Source organism: Chroicocephalus ridibundus, chromosome 2 (genome assembly GCF_963924245.1).
Source record: "Chroicocephalus ridibundus chromosome 2, bChrRid1.1, whole genome shotgun sequence".
NCBI lineage: Eukaryota > Metazoa > Chordata > Aves > Charadriiformes > Laridae > Chroicocephalus > Chroicocephalus ridibundus.
The window spans coordinates 90,650,109-90,672,413 of NC_086285.1; the positions used below are offsets into that span (position 1 = coordinate 90,650,109).

Sequence of the window (22,305 nt, forward strand, 5' to 3'; positions counted from 1 at the left end):
TAACAAACTGCCATATAAACTATGAATTAATACCATAAAAAGCATATAGAGGAAGTTTTAAAAGAGGCAAACAAGAAGGGGAAGAGTCCAAAGTTAAAATTAAAAAGTTCTGAAAATGACCATAGCTGATCCCACAATTAAGGAGAAAAAAAGTCAGTTCTTGGAATTGTTTTGCTATCCTTCTTATAATTGAAATAAGCCTCAGGAGTCAAAACTGCTCAGATTGTGATAATTTCCTTTGGTATTTGTGTGCAAGGAATATAGCTATCTCTGAACATGAATGATAGCCCAAATGAGTGGAAAAAATATGTAAATAGTCCCAAGGCCAGCTGTGACAGCAAGAACAATTTCTGAAACTGCAATTGTATAAAAAAGAGAAACTAATTAGTTTTGGGACTTCCTGTATAGTGCTGCAAAGTGCAATCTAACATTTTTGTCAATTTGGAGGACTTCATTATAGATCATAGAGTTGTTCCACTGCTTTGAGTACTTTAGAAGACAAAACTTTTATCTTCCAAATGCTGCTGGAATAGGATTTCTTAGCAACAACTGCTCTTCTGGCAGGGAATTACTCTGTTTCTCCTCTGAAAACAGCTTATCAGACTTGGTGTCCAGATCCTGATATATGCTGTATTAATCGATCAAGGTTATTTGTGAAGAGTCACTAGTGGCTCTTCCTACAAAAAGTAGCAGATTTTGCAGATGAGTTGCTCAAAAGTGAATCCTCCATTTGGACAATGGAGTTTGTGAACAACGGATTGATTTGGTTTACTGTCATCTTGAGAAGGGTCAGCTTACATTGTAGCTATCGTAGGAATCTAAAGCATAGCGTGTACTACAAATAGTGGTTTTCCACATGCTCTGCCGTGTATTTGCAAGGGGAGGGGAAAGGAAGTGAAACTAGTTTGCATCTCTGGATGAGGACTTTTGTAGCTTCTGGTGATGCTGTGGTCTTTTCAGAAGCTGAGCCAGCAACCAGAGGTAAATCCCTATTCCGTATTATCCTATGCCGCTGAGCCTTCTGGACTGAACAAGCTGGCACAGAATTTGAAATCTCTTAAAAACAAAAAGTAGATGGAAAATAAAGGTAAATAAAAAAAAAAGGCCTTGAAAAATCATTTAACGGTTTTCTAACTTGCATCCTTTTTCCTGTAAACAAGTCTTAAGTTTGTCATTCATCAAACCACCACACCTCACTGGCCCTATTTAGAATATTAGCAAATGAGTACAAGAATGTGTTCAGCTGTCAAGCAAAAACTGTATACTGGCCTTTTTCAGTTAGACTCGTAGCTCTTCCCGCCATCAGTCACCTGTGCCACAAGGTGATAGACTGGCTGCTTGATAATCTACCCAGACAAAATCTAAAATAAGGACTTCGCTTCTGGCAGCATGTGGCAGATGATGATGTGTTTAAACCTGGATTCCAAATACGAAAATGAGACTTTTTCTGTCATTAAAGGAAGCAGATGACATCTTACGACAGATTACTCTTATTACGACATTCATAGAGAACAATTCCTTAGTATAGCTTATGGTAGTGAAGAACTGATCTGCATAATGCTGATCCTACAGTATTGATCCTACAATAGGTAATGATTGCAGCTTTCATTGCTGCTTTAAAACCAGAGACTGACCATCTCTGGACACTCTGAAAGGATGTCACGGAATTCTGTTTGTGGATGTAGAAGACTGTGATGGTATTACCTACCTTCAGCTGTACGTATGGCCTTTTGAGATTAGGATCAGGTAGGTTGACAGGTTTTTGTAATAGCGTTGGGGTGTATTTTGCAAACAAAGTATAGTGATGACCTTGCGCTGGCCATGACCTTTGTGATAAAATCAGGAGAAACACATGGAACAGGCCACGTTTGAGGGATCCAGAGGTATAGGCTGGCATCCGTTATCATGTAAGTGCATTTGAATATAGGTAGCATCTTTCAAGTTATGTCAGGAACTTATAAATGGCAGCAAAGCAGTCCTGCAGAAGAAAGACCCTTCCACAGGTGCTGCCCAAGGACTGAAGTCTGCATCGCAAAGACTAAAAAATATTAAGCATTTTCCATACCCTCTTTTCCCCTTTGTAGAAAAGTGTTGATAGAGGTATTGGACCTTAGGGGGGATCTTATCAACACTTATAAATACTTAAAGGGTAGATGTCAGGAGGATGGGGCCAGGCACTTTTCAGTGGTGCCCGGGGACAGGACAAGAGGTAATGGGCACAAATTTGAGCATAGGAAGTTCCACTTAAACATGAGGAGGAACTTCTTTACCCTGAGGGTGGCAGAGCACTGGAACAGGCTGCCCAGAGGGGTGGTGGAATCTCCAACTCTGGAGACATTCAAAACCTTCCTGGTCGCGTTCCTGTGCAACCTGCTCTAGGTGACCCTGCTCTGGCAGGGGGGTTGGACTAAGTGATCTCCAGAGGTCCCTTCCAACCCTATGATTCTGTGATTCTATGACCAGAGCAGAGGGATACCTCGAGTGAAGAAATATGGAAGGTTCTTTGGGCTGACAGAAGGAAAGCCCTCAGTAGACTGTCAAGCCTTGCAGTCATTGAAAGAGCACAGAGCATCACGTAGATCATGGAACAGAGATCGACCTTTTTACAAGATCACTTGTGTCTCTTGAAAACCCTAGTAAGGATGGTCAAGTTCGCTGCCTAAAGCTGGCAACAACCACAAATATATAAGAAGCCAAAGCAGCCTGGAGGGACGTCTTCCACACAACTTGAGCATCCAATTGGAAAATCCTCCTCAGAATCGAGAGAAAGGGTCTTCCCATAGGCAACAGCATACTGCATATGACAATGTTCATATTCATCAGATATGACCTTGTTTGAGATTTTAAGGGCCAAGTTATCCCTGAATGTCCCAGACAGCAAAACAAGCTGAAAACTGCTGCTGGCATTTAATGCTAAACTAAAAGTGCTTGTTGGATACAAGTTCATCCAGACCTAAGACGGGCGTGCAGACTTACTCAAATGTAACATACCTTTTCACTTTCTTCTGTTATCTGTCACAGAAGTATACAGGACTTTGAGCGCAAATTGTCATTTCTTAAGGGTAACTGGTACCATGATTCAAATTTTCCAGCATTTTCCTGGAAATTGTATCATTATCGCACTACCAAGAAATGACTATGAAGCCTTTTCTGCTCTTAGTTCCGTTTCTAAGACTCACGCGGTTGCACTGACAGAAGTTCTGTTCCTTAGCACCTGTAAATTATGAAGCATAGATGCACAAAATCTGCCAGGTTTTGGGTTTGTATTTTGGCATGCCTAAGAAGAAAACAGTTTGAAGGGATTTTAGATGATATACCAAATAGATCTGCTGCACCTGCTAACACATTCATAATGGTTCCTCTTGTTCTCTGAGACCTTTGCTATTCCAGTTTTGCTGGTCTTACACACCATTTGCCCCTCTGGGAGCAATCTCCAAGAATCAACATACTGACATTTCAGTAATTAGCAGCTGACCCCAAAGTTTTGCTTAAGCTGTCTAGCCATCTAGGATTTTGTAATTCCTTATCCATGAAAAATTTTCAGGAGAATAGATAATTCAACACAGTTACTTTCCCCCATCAATTCCACTTCATAAAACAGAAATCTTGTATAGCAGTCTCTCACTTAACCTTTTTCAGTTAAAGTTCTGATTAAAATTTTCAATTGGAATTGTAAAAAAATAATAATAAAAAAATCCTGAAATTTAGTATATTAAATGCATGAATTATGGCAGGCAAACAGCAGTTAGACTTTTCTCTAGTCTACTATAACCTAACTGGACACCCTCAGTAATTTTCTTTATAGAGCTCTACAGATCTCATTTTGTCCATATCAGTAGAGAATGATCTTTCTACTAAGATTAAATGAGAAATAAAATATTTTCCTAGCTGTATTGCTGTTTTCATATTTTTTTCACATATTTCTGCTGTTAAAAAGGATATATCAGAATCCATATATTGAATCCAAATAAGCAAATCAGGCTCCTTTTCTTTGGGATACCCGAAAAAATTAAAGCTCTGAGTCTTGGAATAGATAGGGCTGTAGTAAGAAAGTTCTTTATTTTTGTTCAGGTCTATGAAGTAGATTGTTGCAGGAGGATATAACAAATGGGAAGCAAATTTGCTCTCAACTTATTAGTTTAAACAGTTTCATTATCAGGTTGACAACAATAATGGATAAAGGGAAAAATAAGGGGGAAATACCATTCCATTTCATTCTTCCATACCAAGTATAACCTCACACGTCGGGATGAACAATGACATGTCTGTGTGGTTGTCTTCAGCAACAGACAGGGGGAAACGCAGGGAGAAACTAAAACACGTTTTACCTCTTGAAAACACGAGTGGAGAATGTGAGTGCACACTTGGCCCTTCGAAAAAACATAAGAACCTCACAGTAAATTTAAGACAGGTCTGAGATTAGTCACATCCTAGAAAATACTGCATGCTAATGTTTTCATTGCAATCTGTTCATCCAAAAGTTCTCTCCTTCATACAGAGCAAATGCTTAGCTTTTTAGGAAGTGCTGTACACTCCGGTTTTAATTAAGCATTTAATTCTTGTGCCCTGACGCTACACCTTCTTCCCTGTAAGAGACAATCATGAAGTGGGATTTTTTGAGTTTTTGAAGTAGTACTTGCAAGAATGCCTGCAGCTTTATAGAGATTTATTAGGAATATGGGAAAATATTGGTTTACTCAAAATTAATTACTCTAAATCCTTGACACATCAAGCCATGTAGAAATAGATTAGAAAAAGAAGTGCTGTTATACATGTTGACAGTGCTTGCCTAAAATCCTTATGATAGATGGCAAACTGCCTAAGTTACCAGTGTGTTAGCAGTGTGTTGCAGAAGACACTGGTAACGTTGCAGAAGACTATTTTGGAATGACGTTGAATATTACAAAATGTATTACTATGCCTCTGAACAGTCCAGAAAGTAAAATTTATTAACAAGTTTCAATTAATGATGTAGCTGGTTCAAATGACCTTTCATCATGTGCAAAACTTGCTCTGTCCATGTTGCCTTAAATCTTGCCAGCCTGTTTTTGTTTTATGAAAGTTGTTACCATACAGTTTAAACCTTGAAAATGAAAACTGTACTCCTGTCAAATACGTTACTGGACAGTCAGTTGCAGATTAGAGCCCTTCTTTCCAGTTTAAAGCAGAGACGGTAAGTAGCTCAGCATGAAAGTAGCTTTTAAAAGTCCGTTGATGTTCCCAGACTTTGCCTTCCTGGTTTTTGTTAGGAGTTTTTCAAATGAGCAACTTGAGCTTGATGGCCCTTTATGAAAATGTCAAAGCCCGTACTCGCTGCTGTGGTGTTTGTATCTCGTGGCCGCAATCAGAACGGTCCACCTCACCAGCGAGCAGGCTACTTGTATCTGTGATCCCCTCGCCTGCCAGGGGCTTACCATACAGAACAGCTGGAGGGGTCAGTTTACATTGCAGTTATCTATAAGGCTGTTGCTCTTCGGGGTGCAAAAACTCCTGAAGCCAGTGGGGTTTGGGTCTGGCAGTGCTCCCTTGAGACGCCTGAACACTGCGAGCGCTGGTGGGCTCCATGCTGTTAAATGACTGGGAGCAAAGCACCAGGAGCAGCTCCTCCAAAGCCTCACTTCTTGACCATGTCTAGAAAAATACGTGTTCTTCCCCCAGATGCAAAGCACTTAAGATGGGGGGCGGGGCTCCAAAAGTTAAAAAGGACAGAAAAATTTCCAGTGGGCGTACATGGCAAGAAGTACAAATTTCTGGCATTTTGAACCTCATTAATTCTTTGCTCTGATTAGTTGTTTTATCTTGCCCTCGGTTCCTGACTAAATCCTTTATTGGGTATGGTAGTGAAAATAAATCAAGTTTCATAGCAGGAACGTGCTGCTTTTGTTTACTTGTTTTTTTTCCCTGTAGGATGCTAGTAAAAAACCATGTTGCTATTTAAATGTGAAACAACGCTGCTGTCAGCATTCACCACACCTCTTTGAATTGAGTCACAAAATTCATTATTCACATTTTAAAGGCTTTTCTCGCTAAGGAAATCAGTAGCCGAGAGGTGTGCGTGTTTGGGCGAAGCACTGGTCAGACCGTCAACTCCCGGGATCTGGAGGACTTTCTAAAGATTTCAAGTAAATCCCCTGCATGACCAGAAAAAAAAAAAAAAAAAGTATCTGAAACAAGAGCGCGTCTTCCAACAGAGCGCTGAGCTCTCGCTCACCGCGGGGTGCAGTTATTAGAGGATTTTAATGTTGCCAGACTCACAGATGATCTCTTGAGCCCAAGATCCGCGATAAAAAAAAAACGGGGGAAGCCGCCTGTGTGTAAGGGCGGACTCCATCCTCCGCTGCTCCAGAAGCGGCTCAGGCGCATAACTGGAATTTCTAACGGGCAGCATCTGCCCAGGATTTTCGCTCGCTGCCCCACTCCTCAGTGTCCCGACCCTCCCCCTCCCAGTGCCTGGGTTTAAGGCAACTCGGCGGCTGGCGGATCCCGAGGCCGGCGGGGCGGTGTGGTCCCTCCCTCCATCCATCCATCCCGCTGGATTCTCCGCTGGATGCGGCCCGGGGGAGGAGGGCCCGTCCCCGACAGCTCCTCCCGCGCCCTCCCTTCCCCTTTGCGCCGCCTAAATCAGTGAGAGGAGACCGCCTGCCGTGCGGCGGGGCCGGCCGCCAACCCGCCCGGGGCGGCTGGGGCTTTTCCCCGCCGTTCCTTCAGGAGCCGCGATTCTGCCGCCCGTCGCGCCCTGTCGCGCCGGCGGCAGCATCAGCATCAGCGGCGAATCGCGGGTGCGGTGCCGGCCCGGCGCGGTGCCTCCGCCCGTGCGGACACCGAACTGCTGGTCTGCGAGGGAGGAAAGAAGTTACCCGGTTAAAGCCCTTTTCCGCGGCTTCAACCGCTGTCTTCTCATGGATAGAACTATCTATACCTATCTAAATCTATAAACCGCAGAATAAAAGTTTGGGGGGCGATGAGGGAGTAGGGGTATTTATTTATTATTTATTTATTTAAGCTCGGGCTAACGGGTGCCTGGTCGACGGGCAGGTCCGTGAGCCCGTTTCAGAGCAGGAGTCCCCCATCCCGTCCCCCCCCCACCCCCACACACCCCCCCCCGGAGCGGTGCGCCCGGCAGCCGCGACGCGGAGTTTTGACGCCGCTCGGCCGGTTCCCCCCCTCCCCCTCCAAAGGCTGGAAAACGCTCCGGCAGATTAACAGGTCCCCCCCATCCCCGCTGCCGCCGGCCTGCCTTAAGGGCAAAGAGGGGGCTGCAGGCGGCTGGGAGGGGTTCCTCCGGCGAGCCACCCCCCCACCGGCGAGCGACCCACCACCACCACCCCGCCGCCGCTGACGCCTCTGCCTTTCCTTCCCGCAGCAGGGCCCGGGGGGCCGCGGCGCCCACCCGGGCGTCCCGGAGCCGCCGCCGCAGCCGCAGCCGCCCGCCGCCCCGCAGCCGCGGGAGCCCTTCGCGCCCAGCCACGGCAGCGCCTTCCACCTGCCCGAGCCCCAGCACGCCGCCGCCCTCTACTACGCCAGCTCCACGCTGCCGGCGCAGCGGGTGAGCTCCCCGCTGCCCGCCCAGCCCGGCGGCTCCCCCACCAAGCTGCCGCGGGCCGGCTCCGCCGCCGAGGGCGCCGCCTACGCCGGCGCGCAGCGCCTCTCCTCCCCGAAGCAGTCCCCCAGCCGCCTGGCCAAGTCCTACAGCACCAGCTCGCCCATCAACATCGTCGTCTCCTCGGCGGGACTGTCGCCGTCCCCCATCCGAGTGACCTCCCCGCCCACCGTCCAGTCTAACATTTCCTCCTCTCCTATCCACCAGTTAAGCTCCACCATCGGCACTTACGCCACCCTGTCGCCTACCAAGCGGCTGGTTCACGCTGCCGATCAGTACAGCAAGCACTCCCAGGAGCTGTACGCCACCGCCACCCTGCAGAGACCCGGCTCCCTCGCAGGTAAATCGCGGCCGGCGCCGCCGCCGTCTCGGGTCCGCGGCCGCGGAGCGGGAGGCGGGGATGGGGGCTGGGGGGACGCGGGGTGCGCCGCGCCCGCGGAGGCGGGGGGGGGGCGAGGGAGGGGGAACGGCGGCCCGCGGGAGGGTGGGGGGTGACCGGGCTGCCCGCCCGGGGGGGGGAAGGAACCAGGTGGGTTTGATGAAGAGTCGTTTTGGGGGGGAATTGTGGGGTTTTCTTCATCCCGGCAGCGGTAAGCGGGGAGAGGCAGGCCGCCCGCCTGCTGCTTTGAGAAAGTACCGTACTTCTGCCGGCTCGTCCCGTCCCCCCGGGCCTTGGGGTCGGGGCGGAGCGGGGCCGGCAGCCCCGGGGGCCGTGCCCTCGCCTGCGGTCGGGGTGGGGAGCAGGTTACTATGGTGAATCCTTTCGCCCACCGCGGCCAAAACCGGTGAGCCTTTGGCAGAGATTCGCTCTTCCCCCGATTTCCGGGCGGGTCAGGGGTATTTGGCAAGTTTGGGGTTACTTGGGAGGAACTCCCGGTGTACCGAGTTGTGCCGAGGAATAGGTAGCGGTTCTTTGGCTCCGAGTGCTCTTTAGGGAATAGGCTGTTACAGCTGATTTAATGTCTCTGTAACCGCAGACTTTGAATAGATCCTAGAAGTGAGATACTGGTGCGCTGTTCCCTAAACCATCTCTCTGCTAAACTGAGCATCCTTCAGGGGTGGGTTTTTTTTGTGTTCTCAAAATTTCCAGTTTCATTGCTATAGTAACAGCTGCTATGCTCATATGTTCTCTTGTGTGACATAAATAGATTTGAAGATAAATAGGATACATAAAGAGGTTTGTCTGTGTTTATCAGGCAGGTACACAAGTTTCTTAGTGGAGTTAAAACCTCTTCTCATCCCGCTTTCCCCTCTCACCCATCTCCCCTCCCCAGCTCCAGCAGTTGTTGGCATCCTGTAGAATTCTAGTGTCTGAGATCTAAACAGACAGATTAAATTAACTGATAATAAAATATAGTATTAGTGCATCTCCCTGTAAGAACTGTTGGTTGGGTTTTCTTTCCTATTTAAGGGGTGGGGATTTGAAAACTTTTTTGTTTATGTAACACTATTTTGGAAGTTCAGAGACAGTGAAGAGGTCGCATCGCTAAGTGATGCCAAAATCGAGATCTCAGGACGCTGAAATCAATCGTGTTGTCAAATATTCGGTCTCAAATTACAAAGTGGTTTATTTAGCAATTATGCGAGTATAGCTTCTCGCCAGTGTAGTCCAACACACTCTTGGCCACAGGTATTAAATACTGCCTTTGCGGAGTAAAGTGGTAATGTAGAATTGCCACAGACTTTGTATTTTAGGGAGTTTTGCAGCTTCATCCAATGGCAAGAACTGCTTGAGTCTGAATAAGCATGGAGGGAATTGTCAGCGTTGAAGGAACAGAGGATAATTCAATTTAAAACTTGTGTACCTCAGGGTATGAACTACCAGTATTTCCCTGATTTTTCTTTACCTTTGTTCTAGGATAGAAGTCTCTGCTTAGGGAATTTTCTAACAGGTGCAGTCCGTATTTCTTTTTATGTGCTTTGAGCATTGGAAATCGTGTTGTATCGGGGTTCTGGTTTTTGAAGAAAGCGTGTTCTATAGCATTGCAGCATTAAGCCTGTGACAACAGCTTAGTCAGGACTTGTTCTGTAGGGCTTAAGGCCCATCATAATGACTCTGAAGTGCTACAGTGTTCGAGAAGCTGTTTGTCCTGCACCAGACCCAAGTTTGGGTCTTTGGATTTTGACTTTTTGGGCCTTTTTGGCCAATAGCGCTTGTACAGGCATTCCTAATGGGGTTTTGTTCTTTGGTTTGAATACAAGTTAAGGAACTGGCATTTTCTTGGATTGCTGTAAAGTAAAAGCTTTTGATAAGACTTCTGCATCTTGCGTAACATAAGTACTTCCCTCCCTGACTCTTTTTAGGTCCCACTGTGAGGAGTCCCTTGTCACTGATTTATGGCTCGAGTGAAAGAAAAGCTTATCGATACATACGTTTAAGAAATGGCTGGTGTATTTTTATGTGGATTTTAATGGGGGGGGAGCGATTGCTCATTTGAACTTGCTATTAAGTTTGTAAAACTTGGTAAAGCAGCACTAACTTTTATGAGCGTTGTGCTGTTCAGAACAAACATAATGAGCTTCTGAGTTACTTTTTCTCATAGGGAACTGCTGTTAAGTATGCTGAAAATCTCAGTGTCTTTATACCAAATGGAAAAATCCTGTAACTCGAATAAGTTGACAGACATGCAGAGATAATACTGCTACTTAAAAAAAAAAATCAAAGTGGAAGCAACAGTATGTTAGTACATAGCATTTATTTTATTTTTTTTTTTTTGCACAGCGGTGACATGCCTTTCAAGTAGTCCTTGAAAGGAGCTCTATCACATGACCTGTTCTTTCGCAAAAGTTTCCTATTGTGTGCTCCCACCCGTTGTTTTCCATTACCATTCTGTAGCATGTTCCTCGTGGCCCCTCTGCCATCCCAGAGTTACACATTTGCCAGCAGTGTTAAGTGCCTGACTAATCTAGACTTTCACTGGATTCACTGAAGTCAATGGACTACATAGAGGCTTAAAATTAAGACGTGCTTTAGAGTTAGCCAGGATCAGATGTTACAGGTACTACCAAGGCAATCTTCTTTTTTTTTTCTATAGGCGTTTTTGCTCAGAACAGGTTTGGTATTTGAGCTGTAAGTATATCGTATTATTGCAGGTGTTTTCCAGTCATTGTGTTAGAAATCAAACCCATTGAGAAGGAGAGCAAGCAATTGTACGTTGGAAAACTGTTGTTCACTAGATGAGACTTCTGCTTCTTGTTCACTACATCCAAAGATGGTTTGGGTTTTTTTTTCTTCGAGAGAGGAGGGGGAGGAGTGGAGAATAGTTGTCACATTGCACTGATTGATGGTTTGCCTACGGTGATTAATGTGAAGTTGCATTGGTATGTATGTGTCATCACAGGGATGATGTTGCTGAAAGTAATCTTTTTTTACCTCCATGAAGAAAAAAATTATTATTTGTATTAATTACTGGGGATACAAATAATGCATTTGTTTTAGTTTTTTTCATGATATTAGAAAATTGTACTGGAGCTACCTAGTTCATGAATACTACCAGGTCTCAGTGTGCTAAACAAGCTGAACGATACCAGTACCAAGGTTAGATGTTTAAAAGAAAAGACCTTCAGCTATGATGAATTTTTTTAAAAATTCGTAAAAAATTTGTATTTCATGTACAATACAAACATAGATTGTCCAAAACTGAATCTGTGTAAGACTTAATTGAAGAGATGGCATTATTTATATTAATTTCCTACAAACTTGATTATGAAACAGCTCCAAATTATAAAAAATGGCAATTCTTAGACTGCATCCTGAATTTAAAATAAGACATGCAACAGCATGCAGTGACTCAGTTTTAACCGAGTAACCTTAGAAACGTCTTCAGAAATGGGTTTTAGTCTAGTTATACTTGAACTGTTACCATTGCGAAGCGTGTGTGTGTATGGGTATGTGTGTACATGTGTATATAGCATTTTTTCTGAGTGTACACTTACCGTGTTTATTCTTAGTCTAGCCGCTTCATTGCTATGATCTGCAATTACGATTTTGGAAGTAGTTTTCCTATCAGCTCTGCTCCGAAGCCCACTGTCTGTTCAAGCAGCGATCGGAATCCAGAAAGCACAGTTTGTAAATACCTCCTTGCAGCCACCGCGCCTGGACTGAGCTGCGGAGTGCCGCTGGGAGCCAGACTCCCCAAAGCAGCCTGTTTTTCTCTGGAAGGAGGAGTTTGTAGGACAGCAGGCAGCAGAAACATGGGAAGACCCTTCTGGGAGGCAGGTCATCGCACGGGTGCCCACTCTTCGTGGTCCTCTTGAAGCATCTCCCGCTGGCCAGAATCAGTACAAAAGGAGTAGTGGGTTTGCTTCGGAGCCAAGGGAGAGGAGGCGGTGAAAGGGTGTTGTTGAGGTAGTTTGTGCCTCAGGTTAAGTGATAGGGGAGCAGCGCTGGTATTGCTGAGCTGCTCCTGCCTCTTCATCCAGGCCTAGGGAAGACTAGAGAGACGTAAGGCAACGGTAGGTAATTTTATGCATTGCTTTATTACAAAAAACTAAAAAGGAAACTAAGTGCGTTTGAAGACCGCATCATGCTCAGTCAGCTGTACTAAAAGGTTAGATTTAAGAAATGAGTGTTGGTGTGAATCACTTTGTGTAATGTCAGCTGGAAAGAATATTATGCAGCTATTCTTCATGTAGTGGTGACGTGTTCCACTGAAACAAGAGCTGCAGCATCCCTCAGGCAGCCCTGGTGCCGCTGCTGAAAACTTCAGTGCTCAGCCTCGTGTTTGCAAACAGAATCTTCATTCGGGTCCCTGTAAAATCAAAAAGAAAAGGAATTTGTCCTTTCTGAGGTAGTACTGTTTGTGAGCATCTGTGGTATTAATACTAAAATATCACCGGATTATAAAACTGTGGCATGGGTTAATGTATAAAATATGCGTTATGCTCTTTATTGAGCAAAGAGTTCTAAGTTTATCACGGTCTTAACTGGTTCCTTCTGCTCCTTCATCTGTCTTGTCTCGCTCTTCTCTCTCTTTGCTGGGGACCTTCCTTTGCCCTTTCTCCTTCTGTATGCTTTTCATTGCATATGACACGTTGAACCCTGGTTTCCTGTTGAGATTTATGGCAGGGCTGCTATTTGATGGTGAGTGTTGACATGTTCTAGCATTTTGGTGTGCAGTCATATGGGTACAGCTGTGTATCGGAGGGCTGATATACATCACCACTAGCGTGGATTTGGATTTCCTTTCAGTTGCATGAAAATATTGTATCATCTATATGTAGCTCGTTCGTTGCTGTCTTTACAAAAAATTACCTGGTTAAGTGTTAAAATTCTCCAGTAAATCACGCTGTGCTATGCGTTTGGGCTAGAATGGCTGCATTACTGCTCATGGGCATATATGCATCCACCCCCTTCTTTCATACCACTACAGGGCAGCAGAAATAACTCTTTTAGCAGAGTTAGGTAGTATTAAAATCAATGGTAGTGCTAACCTGCGTTAATACTAGCCTCTTTGAGGGGTTTAAATTGTATGCAATGTATGTCAGCCTACATCAAGCCCAGATTCCCGCCAGCGTTTGCAAATGTAGACGAGGCTCCACCACATGCGTCACCATTCAGCTTTTGAGCAGGGCGTTACAGATAGGGAAGGTACAAACTAAGTGTTAACCCAAAGCCGAAGTGGATCTAAATCACCCCAGAATTAAAAGTTCTCTGTGCCTGAGGCACGGTGCTAAGCTAATAAAACAGTGTAGGTGTGAGGTTTGTCTTTGGGCAGGTAAGGAAGGAAAATCTTTGGAGTTTTTGGCTTTGAGATAAGCTGTGAGACCTGGACTATCAATATGATTGATCATAACAAAAAGGACACTCAGTTGTTTCCCTTAACTATTCTTCTTGTATTTTTACAGAATCCTGTATTTCTTTTATAGAGAAAACAAAATTGCTTCATTAATTTTAACCAAACTAGTTTTCCTGTAGATTTTTTTCTAAGTTTTTTTGTTTGTTTTTATTAGCTAGAAAATTCCTTTATGTGACAGTTAGAGCCTTTACACATGAGAACATTTTTAATGCCCTTTTTGTTCTGGGACAGACAGTGCAAGCCTGGGATTTTTTGTCTCCTTCTACTCTTTGTTTGTTTTGAGACTCTTTCTTTCAGACAAGAAAGCAAAACAAAAGATTTTGAGGCATCCAGTAATATTTAAAATCGTAATCAAAGACTAACAATTTGGTGTCTTTCTGATGCTAAGTTATTCATTTCCACATTGTAATCTGGAGGTTAGAAGTGCTGTTTTGGTCTTGGAGCTGATACAAATATACAACTTCATGATCCCTTTCCTTTTCTTTGCCTCTAATTCTACTTCCACCTATTCCTTCAGCGATAATTATGTTATTAATTTTTACAACTGAAACATTTACAGTAGTGCTCAATTCCAACTTGGACAAGGTATCCAACACGGACAGTCTACAGCAATAAAGCAGAAGGAATAAGATGGATGTCTTTAAAGTATCTTCTTATTGCCATGATTTTTGTTCCTGCATCTTTCAGATCTAGCTTACATGAAATTAATTTGCTCGTAGAAGAGGGATAATTGACAAGAGCCACATATGGAGGCCCCATGTACGTGGATTATCTTTGAGCTAATGAACTTGATCTCTGACCTCCTGTGTGAGTAGGCACTACAAATATGTCTAAACTTCTGTCCTATTCTCATACTGACCGTCACCTTTCCCTTTGCTTCCTGTTCTTGGTATGGGAAATCATTTGACTGGTCTTCTAGTGGTCTTTCAGAGGGATGAGAAATCAAATAATATTGCAAAATAACAAGCTCTCAGGCAAAGAAAACTGGCCTGCAGCATTGCTGAAAATAGATTCAACTGGTATGAAGCGTTGTAACTGAATGGCTGGGGGAAACTGGGTGGCAGTGGCTGTTTCTGGCCTTTTAGGTGAACGTAACATTGAAGGTGCTTCTGCTCAGTACCGAAAGCTGTGCTGTTGCTTGGAACCACACAACCTGGCATGCAGTTTCTGGCCTCTGGTCCTGAACTTTGGCAGTGTACCTAGAAGGCCAGGATTCAAACGCAAGCATGCAAGCCACTGGAAGGAATTTCTTAACCATCGGAGCAGGGTTTAAGATGTCTGTGCTTATAGACCTGCTGAAAAGATGCAAGAGAAGGAGCTGAAGTTGGCAAAAAGCTAGCAGAGAAGTGTTAGTATCCGTAGCAGAAAGATGGTTAATCCGAGGATTTCTGATTTCCGGAATTCTTCTGTCAATTTTTCTTGGCTACTGAAATTCAACGAAAGATGTGAAGTTAAAGAGCATTGTTTTGTGAACCTAACTTTTTGGAACTTTTGTTTAGAGCAATAGAAATACATCAGCCAGTGCTGGGACTCCAGTTCATTCAGCTGTGTCTTGCTAATGTTGATTTGTATAATTTTTAGTATGTGAGATTACAGGAAGAGGCTGGCCCCTCACAGACTATGACATGTCCATACTTTTTGGTCTTGAGGGCATGCTAGTGAGGCTGAGTCTTGTCTGTGCCTGTTACCACCCCTTTTGCACTCAGGTCTGAATGATGTCCTCATGTACCTGTTGTCCTCTTCAGTCACCAGGAATGTGATTTTGGGTCCTTCCAAATGTCTTTGGCCTTGAACTCACTTGTTCAGAGCAGAAGGGAGTGTCGTTGCATGGGAGAGGGGGTATTAGGCATGGGGAAGGTCCCCTTCAACTCAAATTTCTGATAGTTAGGTTTTTGTGACATCAGTGAAAATACTTGCTTGTACTGTACGATCTAAATTGGGATGACTGATTGTCTCACTTGTGCCCTGGGCCAAGAAGGCCCATGTGGAAGTTGTAGCTTCCTCATGGTCTGAAACCCCGTTGCAAGGCCATATCCAATAGCCTGGAAACGTTTGTCACAAAAGTCTCAATAAGGAGTGACAAGTCTTTAGTCCGTCACGCTCTTCAGGTATTTAAGAGAAGTGAGAACTTGCCTTTCATTTTTACTGTGGTAGAAAACATCATGCTTTCCAGTTTCTGTGGCACACAAACTGTGGTAGGCAGAGTAGCTGAGATCTAGAAAGTCAGTGCACAGCTCATTAGTAATGTAAGCATTCATTTCTTGGGATATTTAATAGCTTTTTACTTATTATGTGCATGCACCAGCTTTAAAGCTGTGCAGGTGACTTTAATCCAAAGTGATTAACTATGTCAGGAAGAAGATTGCAAACTGGTGGGTTGAGGAAGGCTCCCTTTATTTCAGGCCAAAACTTGGGTGGGGATGTGCCCATGCTGAGATGCAATGTGCTCACAGGTGAAATATGTTAGCCATCAGTGGTGGCTGCCAGAAACTACACTGGACGAAGTTCTCTCTATGACCAATCATGGGAGATAAATGAGGCAATTTTGCTGTAATCGTAGGGTCAAACTTGAAGATCACCTAGGTATGGACCCAGAACGGACAGAATACTTTTTGTTTTTAATAAAAGTGGTATTACTGAGGGCAGAGAGAGATTGTCTAATGGTAATGAATTCATGAAACTGTATATTATCATAAGTGGGCAGAAGCAAAAGTCAGAATTTAATATGCTGAAATGAGAAGGACCAAGTGATGACTAATCTTACAATTATAAGGCATGGCATATGAAGCTGCCAGTTGGATGACATAGATTTTTAATAAGTACATCAAGTTGCAACTTGTAGTGTGTAAGTGAAGAATAGAAAAGTGCCATATTAGTTTGAATACAAGTGGTCTTAAATTTTAAGAAACCCTCACTTCTCTGAGGAAATTTTTGCATATGCTTTTCTATATTTATCTCTTCCATAGCGTATGTCTTTATTTTGCCTTATGGCCCCTTACTCTCCTCCTCCAACCCAGGTGCAAAGCAGTCCCTTTTATGGGATAGCCAGCTGTGCTGCTCTCAGGCAGTAAAACCTTTTGATCACAGGTCTGAAGCTCTCCCTGGGTTTAAAGAGCATTGCCTGGGAGGAAAGCAGGGGTGGAGAAGGCGCTGTGGCCCTCTGATGCTGGGGCAGATTTCCTGTGACTGGAGAGCAAAAGGACTCTTCTCCATGGGGTCCTTCCCCTGCCCACACCTTCCCTGAGCATCCTGGTTTGGGAGGGATGCAGTTGTGTTTATGTTTGCTCACCAAAAGGTGCTGTAAGCTCTTCAAAGGCTTTGTGTCAAAGTCCTGGGAGCATGATCTGTGAAGGAGGGTGAGTTGGACTCTTTCAGGTTTTTTTGGGTTTTTTTTTTTTGGGGGGGGGGGGGGGGAGAGAAGGTGGAGGGAGATGAGATGACAGCTTTTTGTGTGTTTGAGGCTAATAATGCCCTGAAGAAAGGGAGGACTGAGTACAAGAAAAATTGCAGACCAGCTAATCATAGTGCCTTGTTGGACATTACAACAAAAGCTGATAGGATGATACAAGACATGAAGATGGTAAGTGGTTGATGGGATAATTTGCAACATGAGTTTACCAAAACCGGGTTGTGCTGGAGTAACTTGCTCACTGACCTTTTCGTAGATTATATCTGATGTCTTTCTATTTCCTATCAGGGCTCTGAGCACACATTTGCTGGAGTGCCACTTGGGAAATGTTTATTTAAGCTAGGGGAGATGGATATTCTTGCAAGAGTGTAGGTGGGCGAGGACCTGGGCAAAGCAGCATTGTCAGTTTGTCATTTTGAAAATCCAATTAATGGAAGGGAAGGATGCTACTAATAAAGTCCCACAAGAAGAACTCTTTCAGCCACTTGAAAAAGACTTTTTCATTTTATTATCTTGGCACAAAACCCCAAAGTATGCCAAGGAGACTTTTCGATAGTGGAATATTAGGAGGCATTTTCTGAAGAAAGGGAGGTAAATCCTGTGTAGAATGAGTTTCCCAGATCAGAGGGAAAGAACAGAATTGGAGCCGAGCTAATAATGCACCTAGTGGCTAGTTACAAATTAGGGATCTTTGGCTGAGAACAAGGGTAGGAAAAGACCTGGGTGACCATCTTGACTACAATACGTCTCAGCCACCTATGTTAGGAACATGATAGAATATTTCACAGCCTAATCATGTAACAAGCAAAATTGTGAGCGTTATGTACGGTTAGGACTTCATCTGGGGAACTGTGCGCAACTGTGACCCTCTGTGAGCAAGAGAGACTCTTTCCAGCCCTCTTCTCTTCTATACTGGTCTATCTGGATGATCAAGAACTTAAGAAGCCTCCTGTACACAGAGCTGACTTAGTGTGTTTCCTTCTTAACAGTGGAAGGGCTGCTATCTTATGTAGCTGCTATTAGTAAATGGAGGTTATACATCAAGACTGCTGAATTGTGGTAAGAATAAGTAATTTGATGAAGGATTTGACAGCCTTTTTTCAAAGACAAGATTGGTTGAGTCCTTGGCAGCTTTTAGGATAGCAGCATCTGACCAAGGAGGGAGTGAGGCGGGGGAAATAAGAAATTAGTGGCTTGTTTTCAGGCAGCAGGCTTTGCTTTTAGGGCTTTGACTAACCAGCCATGTTGTGTTTGGCTTATGTGGAGGATCTCTGTGGTACTGATGCTCTTCAGTTTTCCCTCAAAAGAGGAAACACGGTAGCCATGTTGAAGACAGAGTGATTCTTGAGCCATGATTGCACTTTGTCTGGTCTCTGACCAAGCCTCAAAGTTTTCAAGGCTTATTCATCAGAACTTTGCATTTCTTTCAGTCTGAAGCTGGAGTTCTTGTCTAGCTCATGTCATCCGTGTCAGTGTAGCACCTTGAGCAGCTTTTGTCAAGAATCTGAAGCTATGCAGAACATAACTGAGCAGCCTTCTCCAAATTGATCGCGTTTCTGTCCTGCCTTGCTTAAGGTCCTATCTCGCAAGTTGGGGAATTCAAGGATTGACTGTCTTAGCCGAGAGTCTCTTTTTCTCTGAAGTTTATTAAGATTGTGGTGGGTTGCATGTCACTATTCTTCTCAGTCTGCAGTAGGTTTCAGACTGCTTTTGTAAAATAGGGCAAAACTTGATGCAAATGACTTCAGCCAGCCATATGATAGTGGAAGTGTTGGCCTCGCAGGTGAGGCATCCATTTGGCATGCAAATTATGTCCATTTGCATTTATGAATAACCAGGAACTAACTGTGGGACAGTTCGGAATCCCTCAAGTGTTTGTCACCTTTGGACTAACATGCATCTCATCCTTCTAGTTGAAAGTACTGTTAAAGCCCTTCTTGAAGCTGAACCCTTCCAGTGGTTTATTGCAAACTGCTGTGAACACATTTCTCACGTTTCTTATCTCAAGTCTGCTTTCCTTTTACCTGTGACCTTCTGCCACCATTTGTTTCGTGCAGCATTTGTCATGGCCATTTCTTTTTAGCAGGGACTCTCTGCGCAAGTGACAGGACTCTTTCAGCTTACGGTCCTTTAATATCTGAATTTGTGGGATTCACGGCATATTGCAAGGCCTGCTGTGCTGGTTTTGTTTCTTTTCTTTTCTCTTTTATTTCTTTTTTTTTTTTTTAAATAAGTTCCTGTAAAAAAATCTGTAGCCATCCGTTTTCTTTTTTGCTTGCTGCATATTGTGGAAGGATTTTCATAATGTATTTTTCTGAGTTTTTGGAAGCTGGATACTGAATGCTTACTATTGTGCAATTGTTGTATTAGTAAGCATAATGAATTAAAAGAGAAAACTTTATTTTATGGGATATGATCTGTACGATGATTACTCCAGCATAAACTTTACTTAAGTCCTTAAGCCCCTCATGATCTCAGTGTTAATTCCTTTTCTTTGTCTCTATGCTTAGCATTTCTTTTATTTCTTCTGTTTAGAGCAAGCCTGTTAGAATTGCTTTAGATTATAATAGGTTTAATAATAGGAGATTATTTTAAGTGTTTTATCAGAGGTCTCCGTGTATACGTAAAGGGAACAACCTAAAACCAGCTTGAATAATGCTATGACAATCTATTGAACAAAAAGCCATAATTGTAAAAGTGGATAATTGCTGGTCTAAACTTTTTTACAGGCATAACTAAATTCTTTAGTAAGGTTGTATTCTAATTGATTACGTATACACTTAATAAAAGCTCCATGTTTTCACTCTAGCGTTTTAAATGCAATGAGTCTCAAATGGGTAATGAAAACTTGATGAGTAATACTGCATGTTACAGAATATCCAAAGAGATCTTCCCTTTCTTGAATGTGGCATTGAAAGACAAAGATAATAAACCCTGTTTTTACCCCTGGAATGTCACAGACTTATACCTTGGGTCTTGGTGAATTCTAGAAATTGAGGATCACAAATAAATGGCCACTGAGGAGGAGAAAGACACTGGGAGGAGAAAGCATTTAATATTCTATCAAAGATGACTTTACGTAAAAGAACAAATGCTATCTGATGCTTTTCTCCATTCTCTCAGTGAAATGCAGGCTTGAGTACAAAGTGTTACAGATAAAAATCTCCAAAAGTTAATATTGTTCACACGTCTAATAATATGCAATCTAATTGTAAAATGAATTGCAAAAGATAAGTTGATGACTTTCTTCTGTGAGCAAACGCCAGATGTGGTGTCTTGGATTTCAACTGCAGGTATCAGACTGGAGCACAGGTTTGCAAAAGAGGTATGCGCAACAGTATTCATCATAAATTAATACCTTTTTAAAAGATGCACATGTGGTTAGGATTTATTGGAATTATCTATTTGCATTTTCCCTGGTAGCAGGAAAACCACCTGTTGGAACTGTGAACTCCCAGGAGTGACAGTACGATTAGATCAAAAATTCAGGTTGCCCAGCAAAAGCCGGTTGAGGAATACCGTAGTTGGACAGACTTGACGCTTCATTACCCAAGTGAATTTTGTTTTCTGGTGTTACCCTTCCCACAGTGTTACACTGCAACTGTTCTTCCTTTGGGAACCACTGTTCTGCAAAAGCATGCTCCTTAATCAACAAATTTTCTGTGCCAATCTTGAGACTTCTAGTTGGATTTAAGCTCTAGAAATTCTTTCTGTTCCATATGCAGGGAGGAGTCGATGCAGGAAGGCTTTCCCCTTCCCCCTGCACCAGGGCTGCTGTGAAAACTTGGTCCGTTCAAGGTTGAGTGAGCTTATGGTCGGTTTGGGGGGAAGGGTTGTGAGTTGCTGGGGTTTTTAGATGCTGTGGTTTTCCATGATGTTAAACACGATCAGAAAGGGAAGTTTTCGCTGGTGGGCATCAGTGGAATAGTACCTGATTTGCTTTGCTGGAGGCAGCAATGCTTTTTTAGCAAGTCAGTCATGCTGCTGGAGGTGATCTGTAGCCCTACAGAGGTCTGTGGGGTTGGAGATGTTTAGTCTATACTGGTGCTTAGCAGGCAGAAATTGGGTCCCCAAGTCTGTCTTGGTATGGCCTCATGAGAAAAGAAGACCCACCTTTGGGCAATTAAAGACACACTCTTCTTCCTTTTGATCTGCAATCCTTGTCAGAGAAGCGCTAACTGTAGGGTTTTACAAAATATCCCATAGAGGTTTTTACTCTGGGGGCATGTCTCACCAAATATGCTAGTATTTCTGCTCCTTTACTTGCCGAGTTGAATGTATCGCCACAGCACCTGCTTTAGCATTGAGCCCATGGCGCGACACAAGTTCTTGCAGTTCAAAATCGGAAATAATAAACTTTTGTCCTTCCTAAGATAAGGATGTTTAGCAAAACTTCAAAGAGATTTCTTCTGCTACAAAGGCTTGGTGTTATTTTGAATGGTTGTGAAGCCGCGGTGAAGTATCCAACCAGCGTATGTGCGGCTGCTCGGCATCGTTGCTTAGTAACATCATGCTGTTGCTGAGGCACTCAGTCCTCAGTCGAAGCGGTTAGCGAGCAGGAAAGTTAGAAACAGTGATTTGTATCGCTGGATAGCAGGATCTATGCTAGGTTCATGCGTAGGACTTCTTTCCCCTTTTTTGTAAAATTGGCAGGGTTGAGGGGAAGGGAAGAGGCAGAGCTTAAGAGAAGGAAGGGTGGGGGGGGGAACCCACCCACAGTGATCATTCAGTTAATAGTTTTGATAGAAAATTAAAAATTTTCTATCATTTTTTGCCTTGCTGAAGGCAAGTTGTTGTTGCTGTGCGGTAGTGGTTGATTTGGGGGGGGGGTTGTTTTTCGTTCTTTCTTCAGTGACAGTTCCCTAGATCAGAAATGAAATGGGAATTATCTCCCTGAACTTGTCTGTCACATTTAATCTGCTGTTTCTTCCTGGCTATCTTTGCCTCCTATCTCTTTGCTCCCAGTCACACTTCTCTTCTTCCACTAACAATTTATTTTTGATAAAATGTTTTAAGCAGGTGAATGCTTTTCAACAGAACGAGGACAGTAGCAGGAAAAATAAAATGCTTGTGAGGAAACACAAAATTATGGTGTGGGGTTTTTTCTGTTTTGTTTTTTTTTTATCCTATATTTGTAGAATTAAAATAACCCATACAATACTTTGCAGTAAGGTCACATTGCATGACTGAAAAGTAAACATAGACAACTTAAGAAAATATTTTTAGCTTTATTTCTCTTTTTAAATATACTTAGGAGTGTAATTAATATTTGGTTAAAAACTAGTTTAAATGGGATAAAAATTATCCAGATACGTAGTAAGCTTTTTCAAATGATTTTTTAAAGTTTATTTTGGGCCTGTTTATTACAGTTTTAAAAGTGTAATCCATTTTTTTTTCTTTTTCCCCTAGCTTTCTCTATTTTTAGCACTGATGTGAAAAGTGCTAACCCTAGGTCAGAGGCTGGTTTTGCAGTCTCCCTTAAGCAGACAAAGCCAATC

The 22,305-nt window shown here is 43.4% G+C and overlaps 1 protein-coding gene across 4 annotated transcripts in view; it reads left to right on the plus strand.

Moving 5' to 3' along the window:
• The window catches only part of CTNND2 (catenin delta 2), a 680,238-nt gene that overhangs the window by 380,713 nt on the left and 277,220 nt on the right, over window positions 1-22,305 (plus strand). For 2 of the 4 annotated variants that reach the window (XM_063326147.1, XM_063326149.1), the window contains one exon: window positions 7,364-7,940. In XM_063326147.1, the coding sequence (XP_063182217.1) occupies window positions 7,364-7,940 (577 nt within the window). The remainder of the gene's footprint in view (window positions 1-7,363; window positions 7,941-22,305) is intronic. The other 2 variants (XM_063326148.1, XM_063326150.1) reach the window with 2 other exon arrangements.